Source organism: Emiliania huxleyi (assembly GCF_000372725.1).
Source record: "Emiliania huxleyi CCMP1516 unplaced genomic scaffold EMIHUscaffold_71, whole genome shotgun sequence".
Lineage (NCBI taxonomy): Eukaryota > Haptophyta > Isochrysidales > Noelaerhabdaceae > Emiliania > Emiliania huxleyi.
The window spans coordinates 185354-197553 of NW_005196681.1; the positions used below are offsets into that span (position 1 = coordinate 185354).

Sequence of the window (12200 nt, forward strand, 5' to 3'; positions counted from 1 at the left end):
CCCCCCCCCCCCCCCCCCGCAGGACGACGGCACCTCTCCGTACAGCTCCATGGACCACTCCAACCACCACCCCCGCTCCATCTTCGAGGGGCCGCCCCTCGGCCCCGCTCCAGCACCACACACCCCCTCTAACGAGCGGGAGCCTCTACCCCTTCTCGCCCCCCCTCCCCCCGCTCCAGGTGTCCCGCTCGAGCCGCACGCCACGCGCTCCGGGATGGTCCCGCCCCCCGTCGGCAGCCCTGGCTCGCGCCCCTCGTCGCGCCCCACCTCGCCCACCAAGCGCAGCTCCTTCCCCAAGAAGAGCTTCCCCAGCCCGCGCTCGCCCCAGCGCGGCCGCCGCTCCGACCGCCCCTCGTGGGTCACAAACGAGCCGGCGGCCGACGGCAAGGCGGGCGGCGGCTCGCAGGCGCCGCCCGCCGCCCCCTCCGCCTCCGCCACCAACTCTGAGACGATGCACGACATCCTCCTGCGCGTGCGCAACCGCTCCGGCGAGACGCTGCTGCTGCTCTGCACGCTCGACGCCCTCAAGCCGCAGGAGCAGGCGGGCACGCCATCGACGCCGCTGCAGCGCGAGGTGCTCATCACCATGACGATGCGCGACGTCACCAGCAGCGAGCGGCGCAAGGCGGCCGCGCGCCGCCTCTACGAGTACGCGTACATGGCGCCGCGCGCCGACGACGCGGAGCTGCGCTCCCTCTTCACGCCGATGGCCTCGTTCGCGCACAAGGGCCCGCGCTGCCCCTGCTCCGAGTCGCTCGCGTCGGCGAGCCGCACCCGAGATCCACCCGAGATCAAAACGAAATCCAGACGAGGTGCACCCCGGGGTGCACCCGGAATCCGCCCGAGATGCACTCCGCCTCGGCCCGCCCCCGCCCCGCCCCCTCCCCGAGCACGCGCGCGGCGCGGCGCAGGCGAACGGGCTCGAGGCCTTCCTCGACTCGCGCGGCCTGCTCGCCCTCGCCTTTGGAGACTTGCGCTTCGAGATCCTGGAGCAGACTTGCAAGGCGGACGAGGTCATCACCACGTGGCAGTGGACCGGCTCGCACAGCGGCGACTACCACACGCGACTCGCGGACGGGTCGTACGCCGCGCTCGCGCCGACGTACCAGACCATCCGCACGCAAGGCGGGCGGGGCCGAGGCCATGGGCGGCGCCTCCTCCGCCTCGCGCCCGCTCACCGCGGGCCTCCCGCTGCGCAGGCATCGCCGTCGACACGATCCGCGGCGGCAAGGTCGTGGACCACGTGTGCTTCTGGGACGAGGAGGCGCTGCGGATGCAGCTGCTCGCGCAAGGGGAGGGCAAGCAGTGGCGGGGCACGCGGCACACGCCCGCGCCCGCCGACGCGGGCCCCGCCACGGTGCGGCTCCGGCTCTCGGTCATGGGGCGCTGGCGAGACAACAAGTTTATCCGCGTCGTCGCGGCACTTGGAGTGTCGACGCCGGCGAGTGAAGAGGCGGCGCCGAAGCAGGCGGCGAGAGCGCCTCCCCGCCCCTGCCCCCACGCCGCGCCTCCTCCGCGCCGGGCAGGTGGCGCTCAAGGGGGAGATGCAGGCGCACTACCAGCGCAAGGTGCTCTCGCAGCTGGCCTACTGCCGCGGCGAGGGCGTGGCGCTGTGCGAGGCGGTGGACGAGGGCGGCGGCGAGGCGCTGCCGGTGATGCTCTGCTCGGACACCTTCGCGGCGCTGGTCGGGGTGGAGGGCGCGGCTCGCGGCTCTCGAGGAAAGGCTGCCGTGGCGGGGGCGGTGACGTCTGATTGCGCCGCGCCGTAGGCCAGACGGTGCTCAAGGGCAGGCTCGAGCCGCTGCTGCGCTCGCTGCTCGTGCAACCGGAGGAGGAGGCGGACGGCCACTGGTCGACGCCCAACCCCGAGGCGGAGGGGGCGGCCATCGACCCGCTCGCCGCCATTCGCGCGGCGCTGCAGGGGCAGCCGTCGACGACGCCGCTGCACGTGCAGTGCGCGGACGGCCGCCACCGCTGCCTGCTGCTCTCGCTCTCGCGGTTCATCTACGAGTCGAAAGCCTACATCGCGGCGCTGCTGCATGACATGAACTGGCCGCAGGCGCCGCTCGCGGCGCGGCCTCCCAAGATCGGGGGGCCAGACTTGTGCTCGCTCTACCACCACCGGGCGCGCGCGCCAGCCCCGCGCCCCTCCTTTCGCCGCGTCGCTCACGCGCGTGCCGCGCACGCACGCACGCACGCACGCAGGCGCCCCGCTCGTGGCTCTGGTTCAACGGGCGCGGTTTCGAGGTTGCGATGGTGGCGGCGCTGCACTCGCTCAACCTGATGGTCACGCTCGTCGACATGGCGGCTGCAGACCAGCCGCTGGTGTGGCTCTCGGGCGGCTTCGAGCGCGTCACGGGCTTCAAGCCGGCGCAGGTGCTCGGCACGAACTGCCGCTTCCTGCAGGCGCCGTCCACGGACCCGCTGTGCGTCGAGCGCATACGGAGCGCGCTGCGCCGCGAGGCGACCATCCGCGCAAACATGTACAACGAGGGCGCCAAGGACTGTTTTTGGAACTCGCTCGCCCTCTACCCGGGCTACCGGCCCGACTCGGACCAGCTGCGCTACTACTTTGGCGTCGGCACGCCCCTCAGCACCGAGCACATGAAGGCGGTGGCCCGCATCCTCGTCCTCACCGAGGACGAGGCCACGGGATCCGTCTTTGCGCCGATGCCGTTTGCTGGCTGGTCGGGGCAGTCCGACTGCTACTAAGGCGCGCGTTGCGCTGCCGTCGCAATGTCGAGGGAGCGATTGCCTGCTCCCCTCGCGTCGTCCATGTTTCCATGTTTCGTTCTCCCTGTTCTGTGCCTCTCCCTCTCTACTGTGATGTCTCTTGTGCTCCGTCACTCCGCATTCTCTCTCGGTCCTCCTCGAGAGAGAGCCGTAGTCGAGTGGCGGTGGGTCTGTGGCGGTGACGGATACAGTGCGATCCGATGTGGGCGCGGGTCTCCGCGGGTCTGTCTTTTATCAGACGCACTCATTACAGCGCTCACTCCTGGTCCATGCATATGCACAACCATGCACATGCGGACATGGACATGTGCATGTGCATGTCAGATATGAGATATGCATACGCGGTACCGACGCGCGACGCTATACCCCCATTTTTTAGTTTTTTACCCGGGCCTGGCCCCGAGCGTTTTTGATCTCTGGCTGAGTGGGGGGCGCCGGGGTGGCGGGCGGGCGGGCGTTTTGAAAACAGAAAACAGAAAACAGACAGCGGCAGCGAAGGCGGCGAGGAGGCCAGGGCCCGCCGCAGAGCTCCGCCGGGCGGCACAGCAGAGACATCTGCGGACGGGGGAGCACGGGGGAGCACGGGACACGTCGGCATAGGAGCCAGGGGGGGTGGGAGAGTTGAGTCAGATGCAACAGCACCGTCTCGGCAGCGAGGCCCATGATGGCGACGGCGGCGACGTAGGCGAGACGGCGGCGAGGGTGGCGACGGTCACGATGAATGTGGCTTGACGAAATGGATGACGCCGTCGCGCAACATGAGACATCCTCGATGTCATCTCGTCCTCGAACCGGTTGAGCTCCTTCATCAGCGCATTGCCGTCGCCAGCTTCTTTGCGGCGCTGGGCGCGGGTGCGTGCGCCCATCCGCCTCTGATGGTCTCGGTTGTTGCACGTTTTGGGATGCCGTTTGGGGTTACTCAGCACGAAGTAGGCGGCGCGCAGCGCCGCTCTCGCAGGTTGTTTTTTACAAATTTTTGATTTTGTTTTTGTTTTCAGTCTAGGGGGGCCGACCCCCTCAGAGGCGGTGGGCGGGCGCCCAATCACCCAGCAGGAAGTGCAGAGATCAAAAACGCTCGGCCCCCAGCCCGTACGGCTCTAGCCCGATCACTTGCCCGTATGCCCGATCCCGATCATCCGGCCCGCTGGGTGCGCTTCTTAGCTCCCCGGCCCTGGATGTGAGGCTAATGACTGCACTCCAAGTGCTCCAAGTGGCCCCCAGCTCCACAACACACATTACAGCCTCACGATAAAAAAGCCGTCGTACATGGTACACATACATCATACATGCACACATGCGCGTGTGTGGCGAAAAAACAAAATCATGACACAATCGACAATGGTCAATGCGAAAAAATCTCCCCCGAAAAAGAGCATGCTCCCCACACCACAGCACGAGAAGGTACAACTACAAGGTGTGTGCGGCACACAAATAACGCGCGTGCCGTCGCGGACCAGTGTCACGTGCCGCGCACACCACCGCATGGAAGCACCGTGTACGTACCACATACGTTAGTACTGGTCAAACAAGGCGCAAGAGCGCGCTCATCCCACCTGCCCCTCGAGGCTGAAGACGGCGTCATCGAGACTGAGCACCTCGCTGTTCTCGCCGCGCTCCTCGAGCGTGTGGATCTCCTCACTCCACTTGCCAAACAGCGCCGGCAGCAGCTCGACCACGGAGCGCGACGCGTTCGCCAGCGCCTCCGCCGCGCGGCTCGACGCCGGGCACCTGGCATGGACGTGTCATGGACGCGTCACAGCCGTGGAGAGGGTCGCCTCCGCCGCGTCGGCTCGACGCGGCGCACATGCACTCCGCGACCGGCAGGCCGAGGAAATATGCGCGCAGAGCGCGGCACGGCGTCGCGTGCGCCACGATGAGCACCTACCAGCGCCGCCATAGGGCGAGGTGAGGACGGCCGCATCGCGCCGCTGTCCGCGGCCGGGGGTCGGTCGCCGGCTCTGTCGAGGCCTCGACCTCGAGGACGCACGCCTAAGGGGGGGAGGGGGGGAGGGGGAGGAGCTGGCTGCGAGAGCAGGAGCTGGCTGCGAGAGCAGAAGCTAGCTGCGAGGGGAGTAGCGGTGGCCAGGTGAGGCGAGTCCTCTCCGGACCTCCTAGCTTCTGCTCTCGCAGCTGGCTACTGCTCGGCGCCTCGAGGCGGCGGACCAGGTCGGCGAAGGACTCGCCTCCCGGGTAGCGCTGCGAGAAGCCCATCGAAGCGAGCCGCTGCGTCGCCCACTGGTCCTCGCCCGCCTCGGAGCCTGCGGCAGGCGGCGCGCAGGCGAGGTGGGCGAGCGGCAGGGTGAGACGCCGCCTCAGCGCTGCCCCCTCGCGCCGCGCTCGAGCAGGCGGACGCACGAAGTGGAGGCTAATCACCTCGGCTCCTCTCGGCTCATCTCTGGCAATCTCGGCTCCTCTCGGCTCATCTCTGGCAATCTCGGCTCCTCTCGGCTCATCTCTGGCAATCTCGGCTCCTCTCGGCTCATCTCTGGCAATCTCGGCTCCTCTCGGCTCATCTCTGGCAATCTCGGCTCCTCTCGGCTCATCTCTGGCAATCTCGGCTCCTCTCGGCTCATCTCTGGCAATCTCGGCTCCTCTCGGCTCATCTCTGGCAATCTCGGCTCCTCTCGGCTCATCTCTGGCAATCTCGGCTCCTCTCGGCTCATCTCTGGCAATCTCGGCTCCTCTCGGCTCATCTCTGGCAATCTCGGCTCCTCTCGGCTCATCTCTGGCAATCTCGGCTCCTCTCGGCTCATCTCTGGCAATCTCGGCTCCTCTCGGCTCATCTCTGGCAATCTCGGCGTCTCGGGCGCGTCTCGCGCCGCGGTCGAGCGGGTTGAGGCAGGAGACGTTTGTCACAGAGCAGCCGACGCCGCGCCGCCGCATCTGGGGCAGCGGGTTGCGAGAGGAGTGCGGCCTTCGGGTGCCGAGCGCGGCGTCGGCTCGGGAGTGTGCGGGAGGGGTGCGGCGTGTGCGGGAGGGGTGCGGCGAGGGCTAGCGGGGCAGTGCAGGGGCTTGAGCGTGGCGGCTGCCTTGGCGCGGCGGTGGCTTGGGTGTGTGGGGCGTGTGGGGCGTGTGGCGGGTGAGCGCACGTCCCGCGCGACCACCCTCGCCGCGTCGACCGCGCTCGCCTGCGTCGACGAGAGGAGGCGGAGGGGCGAGGACGGCGCGTGCCTGCCGACCCAGCTCGCGAGCTGTGATTCATTCATCACGGACTTACTAACTTAATTAATTACGTGCCTGCCGACCCAGCCGGCGAGCTGTGATTACTTACTTCTTACTTACTTAATTTAATTAATTCCGTGCCTGCCGACCCAGCCGGCGAGCTGGAGCGCGAAGGACTGGTTGGGGGAGGAGCAGCCGCCCTCCTCGCAGGAGAGGTCGCCTGCGCGTGTCCGTGGACGCGTCAGCCGCGTGCCGTGCGCGTGGCGTGCACGGGGCACCGCGGGAGGAGGCGTCGCCGTATCCGGGCGGCAGCGCGGCGAGGAAGATTGGGCGGAGCGAGATGTGCAGGCTCATCATGTAGGGAAGCACGCGCTGCGTCATGCGGCCGAAGACCTGGTGGGCCGTCACCTTGGAGGAGAGGTCGAAGAGCTTGATGTACGCCCCCTCCTCGTCCGCCACCGGCACGTACGACGCCTCGTAGTGCGAGACCCGCTGCCGCAGGTCGGAGAGCGCCTCCTCCTCGCTCAGGCCGGCAAAGTCGGGCGAGGCGCGCACCTTGGAGAGCATGTTGGCCTCGAGGATAGACTTGTCGGTGCAGATCGACTCGATGAAGACGATCGACACGCCGAACCTGGCACCGCCTCCGCCCGCGACGCCCGCGCCGGCGCCCCCAGCGGCAGGGCTCGCGTCTCCGCTCCTCCAACCCTTCCACTCGGCCGCGCGTGAGACGAGGAAGGCGCGCCTCTGCGGGTTCGAGTTTGTGGCGTCAAAGATGCCGATCTCGCCGCCGCCCGCCAGCCACTCGAGCAGCTCCTCAAACGTGCTCATCGCGATGCTCTCGCGCTTTGCCTTCCTCTCCGCGTCGCTCGGGTCAAAGAAGCCGGCGCGCGAGTGGTTGGTGGGCGAGTGGTTGGCGCGCCGGTTCTGGCCGGCGTTGAAGATCTCGGTCTGGTAGCCCGTCCAGTTGAGGAAGCGCGAGAGCTTGTGCGCGATGAAGGACTTGCCGCGGCCGGGAAGGCCGACCATCACCAGGATAAGCTTCGCCGAATCAGGCGTGAGCGAGGAGCGGACGGAGAGGCGGCGCTGGATCGCCTCCGGGATGTCCAGCGAGACGGCCTTGCCGTCATAGTAGTCGACAGGCCGGCTGGACCGGGCCACTGCCATCGGCACACTCGTGGTGTGGCCGAGCTCCCTCGTTGTGGATGGGTCACAGATAAAGAATTCTTGAGATCCAAGCCTCTCTCACAGCACACTGGCACGACAAGGGCGCAGACTGGCGCGGACTGGCACACACACAGGCTCACGATAAAGAAACGCGGCAAAAGAGCCTTTCGTGAGGCCCGCATAGTATGTGGGAGACTCATGCCGCCGCCCCTGCCACCCCTGTGTCAGTGTGCCCGTGGTAGTGAGAGACTGCCGGTGAGAAGCCGCGCGGGGGTGGAGGGTGCGTATGAGGCGGCGATGATGGAGGCGCTCGCCGCGTGCGGCGATTGAGCGCCTCCCTCTCTCTCCGGCTGCGCGCCTGACCGGTGCGGCCTCCGAGTCGGCGTCTAGCGCGCGCGATAAGGTTTTTGCTCGCCTTCCCTGGGACCCCGTGTTGCGTGACTCTGTGCGATTTCGGGCCCGGGGTTGTGCGTTTACGTGAGAAGCCGGAGGAAGGTCGCTAGACTGAGATGAGACCGCCAGTGGAGTTGGGATTCCACCGTGCACCGCGCTGCGAGCCTGTCGTGTCCCTTGTCAGGAGCAGGAGAGCCCCACCTGTGCCCCTGATCGTCCTTCCAAAATCCTGCTCGTGCAGGTGTGGACCCTGTCCTCCTCCCCTATCCCTCGTTTGGGTTGTCTGTTTTCTTTCTTTCTTTAGTGAGAAGAGGAAGGTCGCTAGTCGAGAGAGATCGCCAGTGGAATAGGGAGTCCACCGTGCTGCGAGCCTTCGCGTGTCGCGATGCGCTCCCCACTCCCGTTCTAGCTCCCGTTCCCCTGTGTCCCTGATCGTCCTTCCAAAATCCTGCTCGTGCAGGTAGGGACCCTGTCCTCCCCCCATCCTCCCTCGTCTGCGTTGTGTGTTTTCTTTCTTTCTTTCGTCCTTCCAAGATCCTGCTCGTGCAGGTGGGGACCCTGTGCCTGTCCTTCTCCCATTCGTCGTTTTGGCGTGTCCGTTTTCTCACCGTATCACCGAGGGAAAGAATTGAAGCATCGCACGACACTGTGCACGGGACTGGCGGCACTGGACAAATGGGCTGACAGTGGGGCGTCTTTTGTTCTAAAAAGGCGCGCCATTGTGAAGGCTTCAGCTGGGCCGCTCTCTTCGCCCACGCCCTCCCGTCGCCGCCGCCATCACCGTCGCTGCCGCCCTGGTTGCCGTCGCCTCCGGCGCCGCCGCCGCTGCCGCAGAAATTGAAGGAGGCCATAACAATGTGCGTGGCCGTCAACCGGACGCAGGTGGGCGCAACTGCCAGCCGGTTGTCCCAGTCAAGCAGCATCGACACATCGGACCTCCGAGAGATACTGGCGGATAACATTGGGTCTGGAAGCGAGGCCTTTCCGCCGTTCATCCTGATCACCTCGACCGATGGCTGCAAAGTAGACCTGAGTTTGTCAGCTGATGACAGCCGCGTGAGCAGGCTGGGAGAAGTGTCCACAGACGACCTTGTCAAGACCGCTCCTGGCACAGAGCTTGTCGACCAAACCAAGCTCGTCGCCACCGATGATACCGTGCAAGTTGTGTCCGTCACGCTCGTGGATTTTGTCGACCACGCGCCAGGGCAGTCCCTCCTCCACCGCCTCTGCGACGTTTTGATTGATGGATTCTGTCGAAGCTATACCGGTGATGACCTGGCGGAATGCAGACAATTCTTGGGTCCTGCTGTCTGCTACCCTTCCAAAGGCGATGGGGGCTACCTCAAGATAAACTTGTATGACCTTGGCCGGAACAGCGGCGTCAGTCTCGTCGCGGTGCGAGTCGTGGACGACGACTGGCGAGTGTCGTCGCCCTGGCGCAGTGTCGACGTCGTCTGGATGCTTCTCTGGCTGCTGCCAATTTGGGCGACCGTCTTGTTCCTGCCCGCGCTTGCTATGCGACGAGCATGCTCTCGGCCATCTACCGTCCTCCTAGAGCTGGAGCGCGCTCTAAACACAATCGAAGTGGAGAAGAAGCAGAGACGATTCCTGGAGGCGGAGGTGCGCGTCGCCGTGCGCCACACGAGATGGATCGCTCGCACGCTGGTGCTCCTGGCCATCCTGCTGCTGCCCTGGCTGCCCGCCTGGGTGGTCATTCCCGTCGCGCTCCCCCTCTCGAGGAGCAACCTGAACTTTGCAGCGTGGGTCAAGTCGAGGCCGTCCCGGTATTTCTGGCTCGCTTTCGGGGCCGTTAGCGGCCTTGTCTACGGCGCCTGGCTCCTCGCCAGCTGGGGCCTGACTTACGGCGGGGTAAATCAACACCTGAACCTAGTGGGCGATATATCTGACTCCGTCAAGAAGATGTGGTTTGTCAGTGAATGCGATCAGCTCATCGGGTCGAAGGAGGGCGTCGAGTCGATCGGTGGCTACGTCTACCCGACGAAGGGCAAGGTCTGCAGCACCTTCCTGCGTGCGGTACAGCCAGAAAACGCGCCGTACATCGCTTGGGTGCTGTTCGCGCAGGGCTGCGTGAGCCTTCTCCTCAGTGCCGTCTCGCTGGCGCTGCTGCTAAGGGCTGCGGGGCGCAAGGCCATCCCCGGTGGCTGCAAGGCTGTCAAGGCCATCAAGGCCATCCCCGGTGGCAGCCAGTTCGCAGCGGCCTTTCGATGCGGCGCACCAAGCGTCGATGGGTTGCTAACGTCCAACGCGGAGGGAGCCTCCGATCGGTTCGCCGGCTCGGCCAAGGAGCTCGTCACGGGACAGCCGGAGGAAGCGGCAACGGGGCTGTACGGGATCATCGGCCACGAGGAGGCGTACCTGCGAGAAAAGATGGCTACTGGCACCGCCGCCATCATCGAGGAGGCGGAGGCGCTCGACGACCCGGAGGTGCTCGAGAACCTGCGCTACATCCTCGACGCCTCGGCCGGCTCGAGTGCCACCAGCTTTCACAACGGCTGGCGGCGCGACCGAGCCCCGGATGGCTCTCGGCTTGGAGGGCGTCAGGGCATGGTACTGGCCGACTTTGTGGCCCTGCCTGTGGCGCGCAGGGCGAAGCTTGAAGAGGCACACGTGGTCGCGTTGCGTCTGTACTCGACCGCCGCCTTCCGCGCGCTCAATGGGCCGATGCGCAACCTCAAGATGAGCCACTGCCGCAAGGGCGAGGACGGCAGCCCCCTGCCACTCGAGCCTCCGCAGCTGGCGGCGCCGCACCCTCAGCCGGTGACGATGGCCTTCATCTACGAGGCGCTCAAGCGGATGCGCGCCGTCGCCGCAGCGACGTCGGTCGACCTCGCTGGCCAGGAGCTGGAGGAGCAGGGTCTCAAGACCTTGGCGGTGGCCGGCGAGCTCAGCCTGAGCACGCTACGGCAGGCGCGGTCAGAGCTGGCGGGATGCGAGGAGGGCCTTGCTCTCCCCATCCAGGAGGAGGGCGGCGACGAGGAGAGCAGCGTCATCGAGGAGGGGCGGGCTACTGTTCGGGAGAGCTTGGTCTCTGGCGTCGGGGCGGACGAGAAGAAGGGAGGTGAGAGGTGGGCGGAGGAGGTGGACGGCGACGGAGCACACGCAGCGGACGGCGGATGGTTGCGAGCTGCCGTCCGGGCGCTCGGCTGCGCGCGGCCGGCGAAGCAGGAGGAGGGGCGCATCCTCTGGCGGGGCATGGGTGATCTGCGCGCTCCGCCCCGCTTCCTGTCGATGGGCGGCACCGAGTTTGCCTGCTGCAGCACGACCTCGAGGCTCGAGGTCGCGGCGCGCTACGCGTCCGCAGCCGGCAAGCAGCGCGCTTTGCTTTTCCGGCTCAAAAGCTCAACGTTCATGAACATGGGCGTGGACATTTCGGAGTTCTCCGCCTTCCCGCACGAGAAGGAGTACCTGTACCCGCCCCTCACGTACATGCATCCCACCGGCGTAACCCACACGCTCGTGCGCGACGGGGTCACTTTTGATGTGGTCGAGGTGGAGCCCTCCTTCCCGAGCTGAGTGTAGAGGGGCCAGCCGTCGTCACAGCCCGCTCAAGCCCACCACGCCCAAGCGCTCAACGGAGCCGCCCGGAGGGAGGAGCCCCAAACGCCGTCGGCGTGAGATATAACCGGACCCCAACAAGCACATCAAATCCTCTGGCTCCTCTGCGCCGATACATGTGTTCAACTCAATATCGCAATCCCCAACCCGCTCTCTGTCTCACGCATATAATTAAACTTATACACACTCAACACTTTGTCGTTTCTGTGTAGTACAGGTGTGTATTATTTTTGCTTGGGGCGGCACTCATGATGAAATTCTATAAGAGTCGGAGGGACCTTGGCGCCGGGGTCACGAGGCGGAACTTGCAAGTCGTGGCCGAGGCGGCGACGGGAGCGGTGCAGAGGTGGATCCAGCTCAATGATGAGGCTACGGCGCGCATAATGAAGAGAGAGGAACACATCGAGTGGCTGAGGAAGCTCTTCACTGGGTGGAAGGAGGCCCGGCCGGCCTTGAGGGAGTCGCGGAGGAGGAGGGATAACGCAAGCAACGCAGGGACGGGCCAACAGCCAGTGGGACGAACGAGGGCCGCGACGGCGGCTCAAGCGGGAGGGAGCGGAGACGGTGGGCAGCGAGCGAAGTGGGTGAGACTGATGATGCTCCTTCGACTTAGGGAGCGGTTCAGCTGCTGGGCGGGCTTCAGGATGGTGCTCACGCGAAACGGAATCGACGCGATGTACAAAGCATACAAGAAGGGGAGAAAGAAGAGGAGGGACGCCGGTGAGGACGAAACAGAAACTAGCGCAGAAGAGAGCAGGACAGACCCGGGGACTGGGGAGCCGGAGCGGACGGCATCGGCCGCCGAGGGAACGTTGGGAAGAGGCACGAGGAGGGCGGCGACCTCAACCGACTATTGGAGGACCCGTCACCAGACGACGCAGGGCAGACGACGGGGAGGCGGAGCAGTCGCGCAGGGCGAGACGAGGGAGGGAGCAGGACGTTGCGGAAATAAGCAGGAGGATTACGAAGAGATTTCCATTAGGAGCAGCAGGGACCCGAGGGACCATGTGGAAGACGGCTAGTGCTAGTCCCCCATCGGGAGGACGACCCCGGCTAGTCGCCGACCACACCCACAAATAACCCTGCACAAAGATCGCAAGGGCGGGGACCTGTTCCTTTTTACCCATCTCCTAGTAGAGGTGTCCGTTTTATTTATTTATTTATGATGAAAT

The 12200-nt window shown here is 65.8% G+C and overlaps 3 protein-coding genes across 3 annotated transcripts; 2 read left to right on the forward strand and 1 right to left on the reverse strand.

The window, feature by feature from the left end:
- Window positions 1-451: 451 nt before the first annotated feature.
- EMIHUDRAFT_452932 (hypothetical protein) lies at window positions 452-2712 on the forward strand (the record flags this gene model as incomplete). The annotated part of the gene is made up of 6 exons (XM_005761379.1): window positions 452-750; window positions 1032-1081; window positions 1200-1453; window positions 1527-1691; window positions 1775-1948; window positions 2248-2712. 6 exons carry the CDS (start codon window positions 452-454, stop codon window positions 2710-2712), a joined length of 1407 nt encoding a protein of 468 aa, XP_005761436.1.
- Window positions 2713-4277: 1565 nt separating this feature from the next.
- Window positions 4278-7059, reverse strand: 26PFK3 (fructose-2,6-bisphosphatase; the record flags this gene model as incomplete). The annotated part of the gene is made up of 5 exons (XM_005761380.1): window positions 4278-4461; window positions 4538-4614; window positions 4708-4722; window positions 4897-4991; window positions 6174-7059. 5 exons carry the CDS (start codon window positions 7057-7059, stop codon window positions 4278-4280), a joined length of 1257 nt encoding a protein of 418 aa, XP_005761437.1.
- Window positions 7060-8187: 1128 nt separating this feature from the next.
- Window positions 8188-11272, forward strand: EMIHUDRAFT_452934 (hypothetical protein). The gene has a single exon (XM_005761381.1). It carries the CDS (start codon window positions 8308-8310, stop codon window positions 10984-10986), a length of 2679 nt encoding a protein of 892 aa, XP_005761438.1. The 5' UTR covers window positions 8188-8307; the 3' UTR covers window positions 10987-11272.
- The last annotated feature ends 928 nt before the right edge of the window (window positions 11273-12200 follow it).

Coding starts and splice junctions, on each gene's coding strand:
- EMIHUDRAFT_452934 (XM_005761381.1), top strand. CDS start 8,308: ATGTGCGTGGCCGTCAACCGGACGCAGGTGGGCGCAACTGCCAGCCGG.